General features: G+C 38.2%; 1 protein-coding gene across 50 annotated transcripts in view; it reads right to left on the reverse strand.

Annotated features, from left to right (window-relative positions):
- The window catches only part of CEP112 (centrosomal protein 112), a 599014-nt gene that overhangs the window by 559048 nt on the left and 16852 nt on the right, over positions 1 to 23114 (reverse strand). For 48 of the 50 annotated variants that reach the window (XR_010138342.1, XM_024234943.3, XM_054537262.2 and 45 more), the window contains exon 4: positions 22690 to 22862. Coding sequence is in view for 48 of the 50 variants with exons in the window: in XM_024234943.3 (XP_024090711.1) it covers positions 22690 to 22862 (173 nt within the window). In the remaining 2 variants the exon portion in view is untranslated. Of the gene's footprint in view, positions 1 to 18246; positions 18369 to 22689; positions 22863 to 23114 lie in introns of all 50 variants that reach the window. The other 2 variants (XM_054537283.2, XM_054537285.2) reach the window with 2 other exon arrangements.

Consider the following 23114-nt stretch of genomic DNA (forward strand, 5'->3'; position numbering starts at 1 on the left):
ATATAGCTAAGATTTACAAAGTATTTGCTATTGCTTTAAGTGCTGTTGCTCTTAGGTGCAAGAGTAGAGTAAAATTGAGTCAAGGAAAGTTAAAGAAAATGGAACTAAGACTTCATGTTTCTAAAAATTCTCGGGCTCTCTAGATGGCAAAATATCCTAAATTAAGAAAGTCCAAGCAAACTTTGGACACTGCATAGATATAAAGCCAAGGGTATAAATGTAAAATATTTTGTGAAGATCGAAAAGATAAAAGATGGTATATCTCAGAGTACTATGCATTCATCCACAGATCCCCTTAAAAAGATTAAGAGTATGCCTGACAGATCCTCTCAATCAAACAAGAGGGCCTCTACAAAACTTAAGAATGACTTAACTAAGAAAATTCCACTACTTGCCTATCTGGATTTCAGAATTGTTATGAACTACTGACTTTTTAGAAATGTCTGTACAGGTTATCCTCTGCTTGGCCCATTGTATGTTGGGTGTGTTAGGAGCAGATAACTATTAGAACAGACATTTCTTCAAAGAAGATATACAAATGGCTAATAAGCACATGACAAGATGCTCAGTGTCATTAGTCACTGGGGGAATGCAAATTAAAACCACAATGAGATACCACTGCATACCAACTAAAATGCACAAAATCAAAGCCACTGACAATACCAAGAGTTGATGAGGACGTGAAGAGACAAGAATACTCATGTGAAGAGACTGGAATATTGGTAATGGGGATATAAAATGGAACAGCCAGTTTGGAAAAGAGTTTGATGATTTTTTAAGTTAAAAATAAATTTACCACACAACCCACTCTTAGATATCTGTCCAAAAGAAATGAAAAACATATGTCCGAATAAAAATTTGCAATGAACGTCCAAAACAGCAACATTCATAATAGCCAAATACTGAAAACAATCCAAATATCCATTAACTGGTGAATGGATAAACAAAATATGGTATACTCATCAATGAAATACCACTCAGGAACAAGAAGGAATGAACTACTGATACAAGAAACAATATGAACTGCAAAAACAATATTGTAAGTGGAAGAACTAGATACATAGGACTATGTATTACCCATGAAATTTCTAGAAAAGGCCAAAAAAAAAAAAAAAGATAATTGCTTGCCTGGGGCTCTGGGTATAACTCCATATTATAAAGATATCAATTCTTCTTAATTCATCTATAGATTCAATGCATTCATAATAAAATATCTCAACATGCATGTACACATGTACACATCACATTTATATGCAAGTAAAAACTAGTGAGCTAATCCCGAAATGTATATGGAAATGCAAAGAACCAAGAACAGCCAAGGCAATCTTGAGGAAGAAAAAGAAAGCTGGAGGGCCTACACTACACTATAAAATATCAAGATTTATTTTAAAGCTACAGTATTAAGGCAGTGTAGTATTAGCACATAGATAAACAGGCCAATGAAAGAAACTAGAGACCAGAAAAAACCCACACAAACAAGATCTCCTGGTTTACAAAAATGGTGCCAAGTGCCGGGTGTGGTGGCTCACACCTGTAATCCCAGCACTTTGGGAGGCAGAGGTAGGTGGACTGCTTGAGGTCAGGAGTTCGAGGCCAGCCTGACCAACAGAATGAAACCCTATCTGTACTAAAAATAATAATAATAATACAAAAATTAGCCGGGCGTGGTGGCACATGCCTGTAGTCCCAGCTACTCAGGAGGCTGAGGCAGGAGAATCTCTTGAACATGGGAGGTGGAGGTTGCAGTGAGCCAAGTTCATGCCACTGCACTCCAGCCTAGCGACAGAGTGAGACTCCATCTCAAAAAAAAGGGGGGGCCAACTACAGCAGTGTGAATGACATTTAAAAATAATGCTAGGCCGGGCACAGTGGCTCACGTCTTTAATCCCAGCACTCTGGAAGGCCAAGATGGGCGGATCACTTGAGGTCAAGAGTTCAAGACTAGCCTGGTTAACATGGTGAAACCCCGTCTCTACTAAAAATACAAAAATTAGCTGGGTGTGGTGGCAGGAGCCTGTAATCTCAGCTACTCAGAAGGCTGAGGCAGGAGAATCACTTAAGCCCGGGAGGCAGAGGTCGCAGTGAGCCAAGATCGTGCCACTGCACTCCAGTCTAGGCGACAGAGCGAGACTCTGTCTAGAAAAAATAAATAAAATAAAATAAAAATAATGCTAGATCAAACACATATCCATTGTGATAGACAGAGGGAATTAGCCATGACCCCTACCTCACTTCATACATAAAAATCAATTCCAGATGTACCACATACCTAAATGAGAAAGGTAAAATAAGAAGCTTCTAGAAAGTAACATAGATGGGTACTCTCTGATCTTGTAACAGGTGAGGTAAGAAATCTCAAACAGGAAACAAAAAAACACAACAGAGTCAAGTGACAAAACTATATTAAAATTAATAACATTCAACAGAAGATACAAGTTGCTATGGTTTGTCTGCTCCAAAACTCATGTTTAAATTTAACTGCCATTATAACAATATTAAGAGGTGTGACCTTTAAGAGGTGGTTAGGCCATGAAGGCTTTGCCCTCATAAATAATTATTGCCAAAGTGGATTAGTTATAGAAGGGCTAGTTAGGCCCACTTCTCTTTCTCCCTCCCTCCCTCTCTCTCTCTCTTCTCACTTTCTGCCATAGGATGATACAACAAGACGGTCCTCACCAGATGCCAGCACCTTGATACTGGATTTCTGAGCCTCCAGAACTGTGAGGGCCAAATAGAAACAGCTCCAGTCAGGAGCTCCCAGTGAAATCAATGCAGAAGGCAGTTGATTTCCACATTCCCAACTGAGGTACCCAGCTAATCTCACTGGGACTGGTTAGACAGTGGGTGCAGCCCACGGAAGGTGAGCTGAAGCAGGGTGGGGTGACGCCTCACACAGGAAGTACAAGGGGTCAGGGAACTCCCTCCCCTAGCCAACAGAAGCCGTGAGGGACTGTGCCGTGCGGGACTGTGCCGTGAGGGACAGTGCATTCTGGCCCAGTTACTAGACTTTTCCCATGGTCATCACAACCCACAGACCAGGAGATTCCCTTAGGTGCCTACACCACCAGGGCCCTGGGTTTCAAGCACAAAACTGGGTGGCTGTTTGGGCAGACACTGAGATAGCTGTAGGAGGTTTTTTTTTCATACCCCCGTGGCAGCTGGAACGCCAGTGAGACAGAACTGTTCACTCCCCTGGAAAAGGGGCTGAAGCCAGGGAGCCAAGTGGTCTAGTTCAGTGGATCCCACCCCCACAGAGCCCAACCAGCTAAGATCCACTGGCTTGAAATTCTCACTGCCAGCACAGCAGTCTGAAGTCGACCTGGGATGCTCGAGCTTGGTTGGGGAAGAGGCATCTGCCATTACTGAGGCTTGAGTAGCTGGTTTTTCCCTCACAATGGGGAAGTTCGAACTGGGCAAAGCCCACTGCAGCTCAGCAAAGTCGATGTAACCAGACTGCCTCTCTAGACTCCTCCTCTCTGGGCAGGTCATCTCTGAAAGAAAGGCAGCAGCCCCAGTCAGGGGCTTATAGCTAAAACTCCCATCTCCCTGGGACAGAGCACCTGGGGGAAGGGGTGGCTGTGGGCACAGCTCCAGAAGACTTAAACCTTCCTGCCTGTTGGCTCTGAAGAGAGCAGTGGATCTCCCAGCACAGTGTTTGAGCTCTGCTAAGGGACAGGCTGCCTCCTCAAGTGGGTCCCTGACTCTGGTGCATCCTGACTGGGAGATAACTACCAGCAGGGGTCGACAGAAACCTCATACAGGAGAGCTCCGGTTGGCATCTGGCGGATGCCCCTCTGCGACAAAGCTTCCAGAGGAAGGAACAGACAGCAATCTTTGCTGTTCTGCAGCCTCCACTGGCGATACCCAGGCAAACAGGGTCTGAAGTGGACCTCCAGAAAACTCCAGCAGACCTGCAGCAGAGGGGCCTATTAGAAGGAAAACTAACAAATACAAAGGAATAGCATCAACATCAACAAAAAGGATGTCCCCTCAGAAACCCCATCGGAAGGTCATCAACATCAAAGACCAAAGGTAGATAAAGCCATGAAGATGAGGAAAAACTAGCACAAAAAGGCTGAAAATTCCAAAAACCAGAACGCCTCTTCTCCTCCAAAGGATCATAACTCCTTGCCAGCAAGGGAACAAAGCTGGACAGAGAATGAGTTTGACGAATTTACAGAAGTAGGCTTCAGAAGGTGGGTAATAACAAACTCCTCTGAGCTAAAGGAGCATGTTCTAACCCAATGCAAGGAAGCTAAGAACCTTGAAAAAGGTTAGAGGAAATTGCTAACTAGAATAACCAGTTCAGAGAAGAACATAAATGACCTGATGGAGCTGAAAAATGCAGCACGAGAACTTCGTGAAGTATACACAAGTATCAATAGCCAAATTGATCAAGCGGAAGAAAGGATATCAGAGATTAAAGATCAACTTAATGAAATTAAGTGTGAAGACAAGATTAGAGAAAAAGAATGAAAAGCAACAAAATCTCCAAGAAATATGAGACTATGTGAAAAGACCAAATTTACGTCTGATTGGTGTACCTGAAAGTGACGGGGAGAATGGAACCAAGCTGGAAAACACTCTGCAGGATATTATCCAGGCGAACTCCCCCAGCCTGGCAAGACAAACCAACATTCAAATTCAGGAAATACAGAGAGCACTACAAAGACACTCCTCAAGAAGAGCAACCCCAAGACACATAATTGTCAGTTTCACCAAGGTTGCAATGAAGGAAAAAATATTAAGGGCAGCCAGAGAGAAAGGTCACGTTACCCACAAAGGGAAGCCCATCAGACTAACATCAGATCTCTTGGCAGAAACCCTACAAGCCAGAAGACAGTGGGGGCCAATACTCAACATTCTTAAAGAAAAGAATTTTCAATCCAGAATTTCATATCCAGCCAAACTAAGCTTCATAAGTGAAGGAGAAATAAAATCCTTTACACATGAGCAAATGTTGAGAGATTTTGTCACCACCAGGCCTGCCTTACAAGAGCTCCTGAAGGAAGCAGTAAATATGGAAAGGAAAAACCAGTACCAGCCACTGCAAAAACATACCAAATTATAAAAACCATCGACACTATGAAGAAACTGCATCAACTAATGGGCAAAATAACTAGCTAGCATCATAATGACAGGATCAAATTCACACATAACAATATTAACCTTAAATGTAAATGGACTAAATGCCCCATTTAAAAGACACGGACTGGGAAATTGGATAAAGAGTCAAGACCCATCAATGTGCTGTATTCAGGAGACCCATCTCACATGCAAAGACACAAATAGGCTCAAAATAAAGAGATGGAGGAATATTTACCAAGCAAATGGAAAGCAAAAAAAAAAGCAGGGGTTGCAATCCTAGTCTCTGATAAAACAGACTTTAAAGCAACAAAAATCAAAAAAGACAAAGAAGGGCATTACATAATAGTAAAGGGATCAATGCAATAAGAAGAGCTAAGTAGCCTAAGTATATATGCACCCAATACAGGAGCACCCAGGTTCATAAAGCAAGTTTTTAGAGACCTACAAAGAGACTTAGACTCCCACACAAGAATAGTGGGAGACTTTAACACCCCACTGTCAATATCAACCAGATCAACAAGGCAGAAAATTAACAAGGATATTCAGGACTTGAACTCAGCTCTGGACCAAATGGACCTAACAGACATCTACAGAACTCTCCACCCAAAATCAACAGAATATACATTCTTCTCAGCAACACATCACACTTATTCTAAAATCGTCCACATAATTGGAAGTAAAACACTCCTCAGCAAATGCAAAAGAACAGAAATCATAATAAACAGTCTCTCAGACCACAGTGCAATCAAATTAGAACTCAGGATTAAGAAACTCACTCAAAACCGCACAACTAACATGCAAACTGAACAACCTGCTCCTGAATGACTACTGGGTAAATAACAAAATTAAGGCAGAAATAAAGATGTTCTTGCGGGCGCAGTAGCTCACGCCTGTAATCCCAGCCCTTTGGGAGGCCAAGGGAGGCAGATCACGAGGTCAGGAGATCGAGATCATCCTGGCTAACACAGTGAAACCCCGTCTCTACTAAAAATACAAAAAATGAGCCAGGCGTGGTGGCGGGCGCCTGTAGTCCCAGCTACTCAGGAGGCTGAGGCAGGAGAATGGCGTGAACCCAGGAGGTGGAGCTTGTAGTGAGCCAAGATCGCGCCACTGTACCCCAGCCTGGACGACAGAGCGAGACTCCATCTCAAAAAAATAAAAAAAGAAATAAAGATGTTCTTTGAAACCAATGAGAACAAACATACAATGTACCAGATTCTCTGGGACACAGCTAAAGCAGCGTTTAGAGGGAAATTTATAGCACCAAATGCCCACAGGAAAAAGCGGGAAAGATCTAAAATTGACACCCTAACATCACAATTAAAAGAACTAGAGAAGGAAGAGCAAACAAAATCAAAAGCTAGCAGAAGACAAGAAATAACTAAGACCAGAGCAGAACTGAAGGAGATAGAGACACAAAAAACCCTTCAAAAAATCAATGAATCCAGGAGCTGGTTTTTTGAAAAGATTAACAAAATAGACAGACCACTAGCCAGACTAATAAAGAAGAAAAGAGAAGAATCAAATAGACACAACAAAAAATAATAAAGGGGATATCACCACTGATCACACAGAAATACAAACTACCATCAGAGAATACTATGAACACCTCTATGCAAATAAACTAGAAGATCTAGAAGAAATGGATAAATTCCTGGACACATACACCCTCCCAAGACTAAACCAGGAAGAAGTCAAATCCCTGAATACACCAATAACAAGTTCTGAAATTGAGGGAGTAATTAATAGCCTACCAACCAAAAAACACCCAGGACCAGATGGATTCACAGCCGAATTCCACCATAGGTGCAAAAAGGAGCTGTTACCATTCCTTCTGAAACTATACCAAACAATAGAAAAAGAGGGACTCCTCCCTAACTCATTTTACGAGGCCAGCATTATCCCGATACCAAAACCTGGCAGAGACACAACCAAAAAAGAAAACTTCAAGCCAATATCCCTGATGAACATCGATGCAAAAATCCTCAATAAAATACCGGCAAACCGAATCCAACAGCACATCAAAAAGCTTATCCACCACGATCAAGTCGGCTTCATCACTGGGATGCAAGCCTGGTTCAACATATGCAAATCAATAAATGTAATCCATCACATAAATAGAACCAATGACAAAAACCACATGATTATCTCAATAGATGCAGAAAAGGCCTTCAATAAAAATTCAACACCCCTTCATGCTAAAAACTCTCAATAAACTAGGTATTGATGGAATGTATCTCAAAATAGTAAGAGCTATTTATGATAAATACATAGCCAATATCATACTGAAAGGGCAAAAGCTGCAGGTACTCCCTTTGAAAACCGGCACAAGACAAGATGCCCTCTCTCACCCCTCCTATTCAACATAGTATTGTAAGTTCTGGCCAGGGCAATCAGGCAAGAGAAAGAAATAGAGGGTATTCAAATAGGAAGAGAGGAAGTCAAATTGTCTCTGACATGATTGTATATTTAGAAAACCCCATTGTCTCAGCCCAAAATCTCCTTAAGCTGATAAGCAACTTCAGCAGAGTCTCAGGACACAAAAATCAGTGTGCAAAAATCACAAGCATTCCTATACACCAGTAATAGACAAACAGAGAGCCAAATCATGAGTGAATTCTCATTCACAATTGCTACAAAGAGAATAAAATACCTAGGAATGCAACTTATAAGGAATCTGAGGGACCTCTTCAAGGAGAACTACAAACCACTGCTCAAGGAAATCAGAGAGGACACAAACAAATGGAAAAACAGTCCATGCTCATGGATAGGAGGAATCAATATAGTGAAAATGGCCATACTATCCAAAGTAATTTATAGATTCAATGCTATCCCCATCAAGCTACCACTGACTTTCTTCACAGAATTAGAAAAAACTACTTTAAATTTCATATGGAACCAAAAAAGAGCCCACACAGCCAAGACAATCCTAAGCAAAAAGAACAAAGCTGGAGGCATCATACTACCTGACTTCAGACTATACTACAAGGCATCATACTACCTGACTTCAGACTATACTACAAGGCTATAGTAACCAAAACAGCATGGTACTGGTACCAAGACAGATATATAAACCAATGCAACAGAACAGAGGCCTCAGAAATAACACCACACATCTACAACCATCTGATCTTTGACAAACCTGACAAAAACAAGCAATGGGGAAAGGATTTCCTATTTATTAAATGGTGTTGGGAAAACTGGCTAGCCATATGCAGAAAACTGAAACTGGACCCCTTCCTTACATCTTATACAAAAATTAACTCAAGATGGATTAAAGATTTAAACATAAGACCTAAAACCATAAAAACCCTAGAAGAAAACTTAGACAATATCATTCAGGACATAGGTATGGGCAAAGACTTCATGATTAAAACACCAAAAGCAATGGAAACAAAAGCCAAAATTGACAAATGGAATCCAATTAAACTAAAGAGCTTCTGCCCAGCAAAAGAAGCTATCATAAGAGTGAACAGACAATCTACAGAATGGGAGAAAATGTTTGCAATCTATCCATCTGACACAGGACTAATATCCAGAATCCACAAGGAACTTAAAGAAATTTACAAGAAAAAAAAAACCATCAAAAAGTGGGCAAAGGATATGAACAGACACTTCTCAAAAGAAGACATTTATGTGGCCAACAAACATACGAAAAAAAAGCTCATCATCACTGGTTGTTAGAGAAATGCAAATCAAAACCGCAATGAGATACCATCTCACACCAGTTAGAATGGCAATCACTAAAAAGTCAAGAAACAACAGATTCTGGAGAGGATGTGAAGAAATAGGAATGCTTTTACACTGTTGGTGGGAGTGTAAATTAGTTCAACCATTGCAGAAGACAGTGGAAATTCCTCAAGGATCTAGAACCAGAAATACCATCTGACCTAGTAATCTCATTACTGGGTATATACCCAAAGGATTATAAATCATTCTACTATAAAGATACATGCACATGTATGTTTATTTCTGCACTGTTCACAATAGCAAAGAATTGGAACCAACCCAAATGCCCATCAATAATAGACCGGATAAATAAAATGTGGCACATATACACCATGGAATACTATGCAGCCACAAAAAAAGGATGAGTTCGTGTCCTTTGCAGGGACATGGATGAAGCTGGAAACCATCATTCTTAGCAAACTAACACAAGAACAGAAAACCAAACACCGCATGTTCTCACTCACAAGTGGGAGTTGAACATGAGAACACATGGACACAGGGAGGGGAACATCACACACTGGGGTCTGTTGGGGGATTGGGGGCTAGGGGAGGGATAGCACTAGGAGAAATAAGTAATGTAGATGACGAGTTGATGGGTGCAGCAAACCACCGTGGTACGTTTATACCTATGTAACAAACCTGCACGTTCTACACATGTGTTCCAGAACTTAAAGTATATAAAAAAAGAATTAAAAAACTCTGTACGAATTTAAAAATAAATAAGTAAATACATATCACATTACACTGTAAAAAAAAACTTAAAGTATAATTTTCTTAAAAATCAGATACAAAACTGTGAGTCAATAAATTCTGTTCATTATAAATTACCCAATCTCAGGTATTCTCTTACGGCAGCACAAAGTGGACCAAGACACAAGTGAAAGTGAAAATGCAAGCCACAGAGTGAAAAAAGATATTTGCAGTACATATATTCAATGAAGAATTAGTATCCAGAACATACAAAGACAAATCAACAGTGAAAAGACAGACAAACCATTTCTTCCATACATAAAAAAGATCAAAGACTCAACCAGAAACTTCACATAAGAGGATATCCAAATGGTCAATAAACATTTAAAAAGATCTTGATATCATTAGTCATGAGGGAAAATGCAAATTCCAACTATACATCTGCCATACCAGAATTGCTAAAATTATTAAAAACTTACAAACCGAGTTTCAGCAAGATGGAGAGCCACGGGAACTTTCAATCTTGCTAGTGGAAATGTAAACTGGTACAGCCACTTTGAGAAACTTTATCAGCAGTGTCTACTATGATTACACTTCTAAGTCAACACTCAAAAAAATGTGTATACTTGTGTACTAAGAGACACATAAAAGAGTATTCACAGTAGAATCACTTGTAATGTCAAAAACCAAAAGTCCAACCACAGTACAATGGATATATAAATTGTGATATATTCATACAATAATTTTAAAAATCCATTGCTAAATGCAACAACATGGATCAATCTCACAACATAATGTTGAGCAAAAGAAGACAGAAACAAACATGCTTTATGAATCAAAAACAATGAAAACAAATCTATGGTAACATAATACAGAATAGTGGTTCCTTCTTCAAGAGGTGATAAATGACTGGGAGAAAGCAAGAAAGAGTTTCTGGGGAGGTGGCTATATTCTCTATCTTGACCTGGAAAGAGATTTCATGGATATATACATTTTGTAAAACTTCATCAAGCTTTACACTTTGATGTGTCTTGTATGTGTGTTGTATTTTGATTTTAACAGTTTACCAAAAGACAAAGAATGAACTATAGCTATATTTATTAACATGGATAAATCTGAAAAATATGAGTTGAAGGAGCAAGTCTCAAAATAATATAAACAGTATGATTCCACTTATATGAAATTCAAAATAAAGAGAGAGGTAAATAACTGATTAACACAAAATACAGGACAGTAATTTCCTCTCAAGCAAAGGGAAGAAGAGGCAATCGGAGAAGGGTACCCAGCGGTCTTCTGGAGAACTGTAATATACTATTTATTGGCTAGGTTGAAAGTATAGAAATGTTTATCTTCTAGTGGCTCTTTAAACTGTACCTGTGCACTGTACACATTTTTTGTATGCATGCTATGTTTCACAGCTGTAAAATATTTTAAGAGTAATACAACTACTGAATTACAAATTATCAGAAAACCAAAATGAGAACTTCTGATTTCCTGTCTTTTCATTTATCTGAGCAGCAGGTAATATTGTTATATACCATCTGCAGAACAGTCTTCTTTGGGTATATTACTAAATATACTTATGAAACATAAAAATAAATAACAATTAATAATCCAGTAAAGTATCAAATAATGCTGAAAATTAAAAAATGAAAATAACTTCCAATAATCCACAACATACTTATTGTAATTTTTCAAAAAGAACTTTATTAGAAAGAAAAAGAAAACTAAATGAAAAAAAAAATGAGATGCTTAACAAAACTAGAAAAAGGTGAGCACAGATCCATAAACACTTTAAGACTTCGTATTTCCAGCTACTTACTTTAAAATGGCACACTTGATTTTAAAACTTAAAAATACAAACAAATTTTAAAAATCGTACATTTAAATCATTGTTTATTAATATATCTCTGACTTAGAACGCTCAATATTTAAATTTCATTAAAATTAAATGTTAAAATATACTGATAAGCTGTTATCCATTTTTATTAAAAAGGACAACCCAAACTGTTCAATATTACCTGACAAACAGAAACTTGTTTGTGAAATTAAAAGATGTTATTACAAAGCCTCACTCATTAAAAGAAAGAAAAAGAGAAATGTGACTAAATTGTCAGAAAGCTCACGTACTGGGGGAGAAAAATCCTAAATGGCCTAAGGACCATTACTTTCAAAGCTGCTCCATCCCAGTTACAAATAGTTGCCACTTGGCCTCATCTTAGTAAATACCTAAGAGTGACATTTAATTAGCACATTAATGTTGAAAATTAATGAGTAGCTAAGTGGTTTTATATGTGTGAAATGTTATATTTTATTGAGTACTCTAAGAAGCAGTTTTCACTTCTCATTTATGTAGCAGTCCTATTTCTAGAGTACAAGGTTAAGTGTCTATCAGCAAGTGTCCATTGTATAAAAGATTGTCAAATTAGTCAGATTTGGCCAGGCACAGTGGCTCACGCCTGTAATCCCAGCACTTTGGGAGGCCAAGGTGGGAGGACCATTTGAGGTCAAGAGTTGGAGCCCACCCTGGCCAACATAGGGAGACCCTGTCTCTACCAAAAATACAAAAATTAGCCAGGTGTGGTGGCGGGCACCTGTAATCCCAGCTACTCGGGAGGCTGGGGCAGGAGAATCACTTGAACCCAAGAGGCAGAGGTTGCAGTGAGCCAAGATCACACCACTGCACTCCAGCCTGGGCGACAGTGCGAAACTCTATCTCAAAAAAAAAAAAAAAATGGCCAGCATGGTAGCTCACGCCTGTAATCCCAGCACTTTGGGAGGCCGAGGCAGATGGATCACGAGGTCAGGTGTTCAAGACCAGCCTGGCCAAGATGGTAAAGCCCCATCTCTACTAAAAATACAAAAATTAGTCGAGTGTTGTGGCAGGCACCTGTAATTCCAGCTACTCAGGAGGCTGAGGCAGAGAATTGCTTGAACCCGGAAGGCAGAGGTTGCGGTGAGCCGAGATCGTGCCATTGCACTCCAGCCTGGGCAACAAAGTGAAACTCCATCTCAAAAAAATATATATATATATACACACATATGTGTGTGTGTGTGTGTATATGTGTGTGTATGTATATATATATATTTATTTATAAACAGTTTCTTTTTTGTTAGTAGGAGCTCCTCTGACAGCAGAAATTGACCAAGAGAAGAGCAACTAGGTGTTGATCATGGGTGATCATCACCAGAAAAGGAAGCTGCCCATGAAATGCAAGTAAGCACAGAAGAAAGGTCTCCCATGTGGCACAGCCAGTTTCTATGCACCAGCACCCAAGCCCTAGTCCCCATCCCTACCCCACATCTCCACCGAGACAGAGAACAGGCCACCAGTTCTCCATCTGGTCAGTCAGGTTTTGCAATGGCCAAGCAGAAGATTCAGATCTGGTACTGTTCTGCCCAACACAGTAGCCCCTAATCACATGTGGCTATTTAAGTTAATTAAAATTAGAAATTCAGTTTTTCAATCACACCAGCCACACTTCAAGTGTTCAATAGTCACGTTTACTGGTGGTGACTGTATTGGACAGCGCCGCCTATAGAACATTACCATCAGAAAGTTCTATTGAACAGTACTGCTGTAGAACACATATCTGCCCAAACATCAGGGTTATTCACAAATAAAATGAATGTACTTTCGGCAGGTAATATTTAAGAAGGTTTTACTAAGAAGGAAAGGTATTGATTGGCTCCTTGATAAATTATCCAACAATTTCAAGAGGAGCAATTTATAATGTTAGTATAGTATCATTTACATATAAAAATGGAGTTTAACAAAGTAAAAAGATTCTTTCGCGTGCCCAGACTAAAAAATTAAATCAGTATTTTTAAAGTGAAAAATGTTTGCTCACATAGATTAACTTCTTCAACCACAAGTGGGTTTTCATTATACTTGATCACCCTCTGCTGGCCATGTTATTAAACTGCACACACAAATGAAATGTTAGCTATATTGGGTTAAGACATACAGAATCCCAGCTTTTTGCCACAATGCATTCCTGGAAAACCACATCATAAAGAGGATCATTATAAAGCAAGTCACATTTTCCATAAGGGCAGGACCATAATTAGAATCTTCATTCCAAACTAAAATCTAGCATCAAATAACCCATGGCAAAATCTCATTAAAGCAAGATGTAAAAACTGTAGTCCTCTATAATCATTTAAAATAGGGTAATTATTCTCCAAGTTCTATCTTATAGGTATGAACACATGTATTATTTAGATGACCCAACATGAGTTAGAAGATAAATATAATTTATATAAAATTAGCCTAAATCTGATATGGTAAAAATAGTAGGTAGTTAATAATAATTATTTGTACTCTCCTAAAAATCCTAAGCAATCTGGTGTAGGCGCCTAATAAAATGGCACCTAAAGAAATCTAATTAAATGCCTTTTTTTAATCAATAAATTCCTCTCAAATAAGCAGAAGCAACGTGTTTCTTCCACTGCAAAGCAGTGTTTAAAGGTCAGGGTTTATTTAACATTACTCCTCTTCACCCTACCCTAACTTTTAATCAAAGTTTTCAGTAAAAATAATAAGTGCTATTAAATCATTTTTTTACATCTTTCTCTATCCCAGAACCTAACTGCACTTTGGTGATAAGCTACCAGACCACACATACTTCACTGAAAAGACATAAAATAATTACAAGCCATTAACAAGAAGCTTCAAAACATTTTTCACAGAATTGTAAAGCAAGAATACAACGTATTACTTTTGTGTTCTGTCTTTGAGATAAAGCATGAAGAGTATATAGATGATGTGAACTAAAATCAAAATATTAGTTATTGGCCAAGCATGGTGGCTCACACCTGTAATCCCAGCGCTTTGGGAGGCCGAGGGAGGGGGATCACCTGAGGTCAGGAGTTTGAGACCAGCCTGGCCAGCATGATGAAACCTCGTGTCTACTAAAAATACAAAAAAAAAAAAATTAGCCAGGCGTGGTGGCATACGCCTGTAATCCCAGCTACTCAGGAGGCCAAGGCAGAAGAATTGCTTGAACCCGGGAGGCAGAGGTTGCAGTGAGCCGAGATCGTGCCACTGCACTCCATCCTGGGTGACAGAGCAAGACTCCATCTCAAAAAAACAAAACAAAACAAAACAAACAAAAACAGTTACTTACGCAGCTTCAAATATATGGCGTGAAAAAATGTAAACAATGAGGCCAGCCACTCTTTGTTCCTTCTATCCTTGAAAAAGAGGCCTGTTACGTTGTTTAAAGATTCCTATAAAGCCTCTTTTAAAATACAATTACCATTCTTTATTTTGATATTGTGCAGGATTCATACTTACAATCCCAACCTTTCTGCAGAGTCATAATTTATTTTTCTCAGGGAATACAAAATGACTTTTAGTAACTGAAAATAATTAATGACCAACAGACTTTAAGACAATACCCTTTGGGAGGATTAGTAATTAGAGAAGCAAAAGAATGGTCAAACAATCTAACAAGCAAGGCCCTGATGAACTATTACAATAACGATCACCATACCAGTGATGATGGTGGTAGCTGCAGCTAACGCTTAACAGGCCCTCTGTCAAGGGCTCTACACGTCTTATTTCACTTCGTCCTTACAACTCCATTTGTAAATGGAGATAGTGGTAGTACTAACCCCGAAGTTAGTACTACCACTATCACCATTTACAAATGATGAAACTGGGGTTTAGAGAAATTCAGTAACTTGCCTGAGGACAGATGGTTGCCAAGTGTCAGAAGTGGAATGTGAACAAAGGCAAACTGCTTTCTTTCAGCTCAACCTAGAAATAACCAAAAACAAAGGTATAGCTGCCCAGGATTGCTGATGCAGCACAAGTGGGAAAAAACAGATAAAACTGAAATTTCCATATTTGCTGCATAAAGTACTTATGCCTATATGATACACTAGAAAGAACGTGGCTGTGAAATCATAAGGCCCTGCATTCCAATATTGGATCCATCACTGGAAAAGTCACTGGACTTTCCTGAAGCTATTACCTCGTCTATAAATACAAAAGGGCAATGATGTCAACCTCACTGGACTGTAGAGAGGATTCAATCAGATGACTTGGAAAAGATTTCTAGACCAGTACCTAGCATGCAGTAGGAGATCCATAAATGGGATGACTTGCCTCACTTGGCCTCTGCTTTCACAAATTACAAATACAAGTGGAATCCACAAACATTTATTTACTAGAAAATTTTTTATTTTTATGTTTAAATGTATATATATTTGTTATATAAATTTATTAATTTGCAATGTGTATGCACAAACATTTTAACAAGATGATATTTCAGAAGGCAACTGGACAATGTCTATCAAAATATAAGAGTGTGATTATTAGAAATACCGTAGACACATTTTTTTTACAAGAGTGTTTTTAAATGTACACTCCAAACTAGTCCCAATCCCTAAAGCTAACCACCTTTAACAGTTTCATGTGTGGTACCCAGAAAGATTCCCTGCACACGAACACATATGTATCCACAGAGCCTCTAAAACACATATACACAAACACAAACAGAAGCTTCCTATACTTTATGTACTTCTTTTTAACTTTATCCTATTAGATCTTGCCATAATAACCTATATATATGTGTGTGTATATATATGTATATTTTTACATATATACATATATATGTATACATACGTGTGTGTGTGTGTATATATATATATTTTTAACCATTGCACAAGATGTTGAACCAACTAACAACCCCACCAACAAAGCAATTTCTCATCTAGGAGTCCATAATAGCCCAAAACAGATGCAGGCATATAACAATCATTCTTGATATTCTAACTGATAATTTGGCATCTTGAAATCATGGACCAAACTAACAGCCAAAGTTGTTCACATCCTTACCATCCCTGTCTTTTTGTGGGCACTTGGAAATTATATTACAAACCCTCCAACTACAAACCCCAACATCGGTGTTTCACTTTGTGTCCAATAGGGAACATCCCACCACTATATAAAAAGGCTCTTGCCCATGCTTCTCCTTGCTCTTTCTGCCTTCTGACCAACCCTTGTGCTTCTCCACATGGCCTGCATGGTGTGGCATGCCTCCCTCCTCTTGGAAACTGTGAGAAATAAACTCTTCTTTCAAAGCCAGCTTGTCTCTATGTCTGTCATCGTATAATATCTGATTAAAACAAACCGTGGGTGCATTTTTAAATAAGGCGCCTGATGATGGATTACTAGGATGTAAACTCAGGCATTCTTTATAACAATAAAAAATTAAAAGCAGAAGAGACAGGTTAAATTATAGTATATCCACATTATGGATTATCTGTAATTTAAAAGTCCACATGATACAAGTTTAAGACATAGCTGAGTAAAAAAAGAGCAAGTCTCAGAACAGTATGTACAGTATTACAGTATGAGCCAATTTGTAATTTCTTTTTTTTTTTTTTTGAGACAGAGTCTCGTTCTGTCACCCAGGCTGGAGTGCAGTGGTGCGATCTCAGCTCACTACATCCTCTGCCTCCCGGGTTCAAGTGATTCTCCTGCCTCGGCCTCCCGAGTAGCTGGGACTACAGGCACCCACCACCATGCCCAGCTAATTTTTTTGTATTTTTAGTAGAGACGGGGTTTCACCATATTGGCCAAGCTGGTCTCGAACTCCTGACCTTGTGATCCGCCTGCCCTGGCCTCCCAAAGAGCTGGGATTACAGGCGTAAGCCACCACGCCCGGCCTGTAATTTCTTAATTATATAGGTGTGGATGTCTATTGTAAAATGATATGCACACAATTGTTAATGGTGATTACCACTCGAAAGTGGGATAAAGAGGACATAGAGAGAAGGATTGTGACTTTTTACTCTAAATATTTCTATACTGAGGTTTTTATAAACATGTATCATATATATAGATTGCATACTTTTCTAAAATGAGGATAAAGACTGTACTAGTCATCTATTGCTGTATAACAAATTATTACAAATTTAACAGCTTTAAACAACACACATAAATTTTCTCATGTTTCTGCGGGTCAGAAGTCCAGGCACAGCTGAACTGGGTCTTCTGTTTAGGGCCACAAAAGGCTGCAATCATGATTGGACCAGACCTGGGTTCTCATCTAGAGGCTCAACTAGGGAAGGAGTCACTTCCCAACTCGTGTGGATGTCAGCAGCATTCAGTTCCTTATGGCTATCTGATTCATGTATGATTCATGGCAGCTGCTTTTTCCAAAACCAGCAAACGGAATGACAGCAAGTCTACTGGCAAGAGGAAGTAATGTAATCCTGGGAATAATATCCCATTACCATTGCCATAATCTATTGGTTAGAAGCAAGTCACAGGTGCTGCCCACACTCAAGGGGAGGGGATTATATAAGGGTATGAACACCAGAAGGAGGATCATGAAGACCACCATCAAGGCAATTAAGGTCTTTATCAGACCTCCATGGTAAGTATCTGAAGGCTGATCAGAAAGATAATATATATTGATATAGCTCATCATTGTAGATCTAAATGAAATTAACCAAACTATATATGCATGAGATCTAAGTCTATGGTCTCCTTAGTAACATTTTCTAAAGTCATGCTCCAAACTCAAATATAACTAAAATATTTCATTGTCAAGAAAATAGGCAGATAGGCCAGGCATGGTGGCTCATGCCTGTAATCCCAGCACTTTGAGAGGCCAAGGTGGGCATATCACTTAAGGTCAGGAATTCGAGAACAGCCTGGCCAACATGGTGAAACCATGTCTCTACTAAACACAAAAATTAGCCAGGCATGGTGGTACGCACCTGTAATCCCAGCTGCTCTGGAGGCTGAGGCAGGAGAATCGCTTGAACCTGGGAGGCAGAGGTTGCAGTGAGCCAAGATTGTGCCACTGCACTCTAGCCTGGGTGACAGAGTAAGACTCCATCTCAAAAAAAAAAAAAGAAAGAGAAAAAGAAAATGAAAATAGGCAGATATTTGACATAAAAATGCAGTAACAGATATATAATAGCAATGCAATGTGGAACAGTAGTTTTTCTTATAGAAAATATGGGTAATAAGATTATCTTAAACCAAGAAATATGAAAAACGAAAGCAAAGAAGAGAACCAGGACAGGACTACCAGCTAAGTGTTGAAGCTGTTTGGTGTGAAATGCTAAGTACACTAGTATATAATGTATACTTGGTGGAAAAAATAAAGCGTGAGAATAAGCCAGATGGAGTATGACTTCATACTTCTAAGAAGTTTGGAACAAAACTATATACCATCTCCTACAGGAAGAATAAAAGTAAAGGAAAGGTGCCATCTCTACTGAATAGGGAGTCCTAACAAAAAGGCTTCAAAAGGACTCTGCATCTTTAATAATATAAAAAGGCTGGGACACAAACAGCATCATCTAAAATGCCATTAGAAATACTTCACATACAAAAAGGTCTAAGTAAAGCAGGATTTTATAAAGTGATCAAAAAAGAAACACTAAGGGGGAGAAATCTTTTAAGATTAAAGAGGTTTTTCAAAGGACAAGTTGAAGTGGCTGTAAAATTTATGAGGCAGCATTAAACTTCAGTTCTAAGTAACAATAAATTATTCACTATAAAAACATACATGTGTCAAATATTATAAGCCTCTTAAACTTTTTAAAACAATTTCTTGCAGAACTGATTAGATATATTAGGTCAAGATTAGCAGATACTAACTTTTTCATTAGCAAACTATGATCACTCAGAGTAAAGGAGGAAATTTAGAAAAGAAATAAGAAGACAGAACCATCAATAGCCGATTCACCACCACATGTGATCTGATGTCACACATGATACATATTTCACATTAAGATTAGTTTTCTTGGCTTTAGCTAAAGTAAATGTTAGTTTTATTTTTAAATGTCTTCATGTATGTAAAACCTACAAATATCTGTTAACTAATGTAAATCAAATTAAAATTGTAAAAATAATCAAGTTAAAACTATTAAATTAAAAGAAACATAAGATACCCTGAGATATTTTGTTTTGGCAGCCCTAATTGACCTTAGTGATTCTGACATTTAACAGAGGATATTTTAAGCATGTCCTTTCCAGCTCCTTCATTGTCATATTCCTCACAGTGTGTGAAGGGAATAGCTATAAACTACATCCAAGCTTCCCTCCATGTTTTCTAAAATTTATGCTTCCCTCAACGTTTTCTGAAATGTTAAAAAGAAAAAAAAATCCTTTTAGGCCATTTCCTCTGTCACAATATACCCATTTCAAAGGGATTTTGTACAGATTAAATTAAATATGTGGCAGTGTCTAACACCATCTACTCGTTCATGCATACATTCACTCTTGAATATAGATACTTACAGAATTCCTAACATGTTCCTTCCCAGTGCTAGGGGCTGGAAATATAGCAAATACAGCAAACAGCAAAAACACAAGTTCCTACCTCATGAAATTTACAATCTAGCAAACAGGACAGATAGTAAGCCTCTACGCATGGGATGAAGGCAGCAAAGAAACACAGAGTACTAAAGGAGTAAACAGCGGGGTCGCCTAAACTGCCCTGGGATATCAGATAAGGCTTTTTTCATGTTGCGATCTCTGAAGGATGGGTAGGACTCACCAGAGTGCCTGTTTTTCCCATTACTTATTATATAACTGACAACGAATGCCTCATACTCTAGCAATCCTTTTGCATTAAAACGCCATTTAATAATAGGTGACCAACAAAGAGAATTAAGTTATTTTTTACAGTTGTGGGGATTTTGCTATGGTTTCATTTCTCAGAAAAGTCAATGGGTAATAGTTGAAGGATATTCTCATTGTATTTTCTCAAACTTTATCCTGTATTCCAAAGAAGAAAAAAATCTATTCACCCGGACTCCCTGGAAATCTCAAGTCTATTTCCTATCCTGAACCCTTCTCTTATACACACCTGAATCCTTGCAGATACTTCCATGACTACGCATAGCCGCTGCACTGAAACTATCCACGTGCTCATCTCTCTCCCTCACTCATCCAAAACAATGGTTATAAATCAAAAGTCTGGAGGACTTAACAGATGAGTGATTATACTGCCAGATATAAGGATATCCTTCACTTCTACAAAGACATAGTGTCTGTCTCTCCCCTTCTGTTTTTTGTTCACAGATGAGGTCTCACTCTATTGCTCAGGCTGGCCTCACACTCCTGGGCCCAAGCTAACCTTCTGCTCCCACCTCTTGAATAGCTAGGACCACAGACGCACAGGCTGTGCCCAATCCTCTCCCCTTCTTAAATCACATGATCCCTCTTTTCTACCTTTCTTCTTTCACTTAATAGAACATAAAAATAGAAAAACAAATACTTCATTTTCCTCTTAAGCCTACTTAAAGGCGAAAAAAAAAAACCTCAAGCTCAATAACAGATGCAACAGACATCAAATTTGGTGTCAGGAATTAGAAGGACATCGTGAAGGCATATGCTAAGGCAGGTAACCAAGCACTACTTAGCTCCAACCTATGGCTGTCTCCTGGAAAGATTTCTAGGTGTCCAGTTTTAAAGAGAAGCCAGAAAGTTGAGCTTTTATATGAAATTCCCCAAATGTTAATTTTGACAACTCATTTAAAATTGTTAAAGACATTGTTTAAGTCCAACCAAACAAATCTACCCACACGATTCATTCAGTCCAGGAAGATCACACATTTTCAAACTATGCTTTAAGCTCTAAGATACAGGAAACTACTTTAGTTCACCTTTATACTGTAAACTCCACATTCATTACATTTAGAAAGGAACCCAGAATTTAGCTGGACTCTTAGCAGATATTTTGGCAAACAACTGATGTATTCTGCAGCTAAACTAAGAATCGTATTTTTCTTTGTATACAGACCACAATCACTTTATACCTCCATATAAAAAGATTGCTTCAAAGGCTACAAAAATTCTACAATTACACCTCTTCTAATTGTAATTCTCCTATGAATGTAAAAATAAGTATTTTAACACCACACTTCCTACAGACTCATCTTATTCGTTTCTTTTCACTCTTCTGAACATGCCCTTAATTATTTCACCTCTTCCTTTTTGCCTCCCCATTCTGTTTCTCCTTTCTACTGAAATAATTTCATATGGACTGGATCTCTCACTTTTGTTTATCTTTTTCTTTTCTTTTTTTTTTTTTTTTTTTGAGACAGAGTCTCACCCTATCGCCCAGGCTGGAGTGCAGTGGCGCAATCTTGGCTCACTGCAAGCTCCGCCTCCTGGGTTCATGCCATTCTCCTGCCTCAGCCTCCTGAGTAGCTGGGACTACAGGCACCCGCCACCACGCCTGGCTAATTTTCTGTATTTGTAGTAGAGGTGAGGTTTCACCATGTTAGCCAGGATGGTCTCGATCTCCTGACCTCGTGATCCACCTGCCTCAGCCTCCCAAAGTGCTGGGATTATAGGCATGAGCCACCACGCCCAGTCTGTTTATCTTTTTCGACCATAATATCTCAGGTCTGAAAAACATATAAACAGACTACATCAACTGTGGAGACATTTCAAATTACTAATAACATTTCTCTATCTGTTTAAGGAATAAACCAAAAAAATTTATAGTGGACAAGAAAGATTATACTGTTAACAGAAACAGATTTCTAAAATTAAAATTATCAAGAGAATGGTGAGGAGTGAAGTATAAAGTATGGTACATGGTAATTGACACTGCCCTATATTTTACTAAAACATTTCAAGGAGTAAGACCAAACGGAAAAGTAAGAATTTGATAAAAGTCCAAATTTAAATCTATCCTTTCCCTAAAGCCAAAAATTATGCTACCACAATAAGGGCCTTTTTGTACATTTCAAAAATTCAGAAATTTATTTTTATTTGCACTAAAAAAACCTATTTAAGTTTAATACTCTAGTAAGAAAGCACAGTCTAATGGGGTTTACGCTTACATTCATTATATCATTAAGTGAAAACAAATATTGTTCAAGGTGGATTTGCAGGATATTATATTTTGTTCAAGTTATTGATAATGCTTTTAATGTATGCTTGTCATAAAGGAAAATACATAATTGTGTCATTTAAAGATGCTCAGGGACCATTTGTCAAGCAATCAAAAATATGTATGAAGTTAACAGGTATCTATTAAATGGCTAAAAATATAAAATAATCTTGAATGTGCAGTTAAGGGAAAAGTAAACTACTTACCATTATAAAAAAAAAGGAAAAACAGAATGTATAAATCAGTTCCAAAGACAGACTAAATGATGAAACACATTCAAAATCCCATTCTCTTAGCATACCTGTAGACATCAGTTGGCGACTGTACCAAAGTGTTATCTTCTCCAGAAGAGAGTTTCCATGATTCATTTAATTTGTGTTCACTTGTCTCCAGCTCACCCAGTACCCAGGCTGGTAATCCCTCTGGGCTTGAAACTTTTGCTCGTGCTGGATTTGGTTCATCAAAATAGATGGACTGATTTTTAAAAATTAGAAAAATTATTCCTTCAAAATGTACTATAATAAAACCACTAAAATTTCCATCAAGTTTCAAGTTTGATAATAGCCTTTCAAATACTCAAATGCAATTACATTCAAACATTTAAAAAATTAAATGTACACTGAATTATGAGATATTAAAATACATTAAGTGATAACATATTTACATTTTAGTTGCACTCTACTGTCTAAGAAATACAATAAACAGAAGTACATAACAGATAAATCT

This window comes from Pongo abelii, chromosome 19 (assembly GCF_028885655.2).
Source record: "Pongo abelii isolate AG06213 chromosome 19, NHGRI_mPonAbe1-v2.0_pri, whole genome shotgun sequence".
NCBI lineage: Eukaryota > Metazoa > Chordata > Mammalia > Primates > Hominidae > Pongo > Pongo abelii.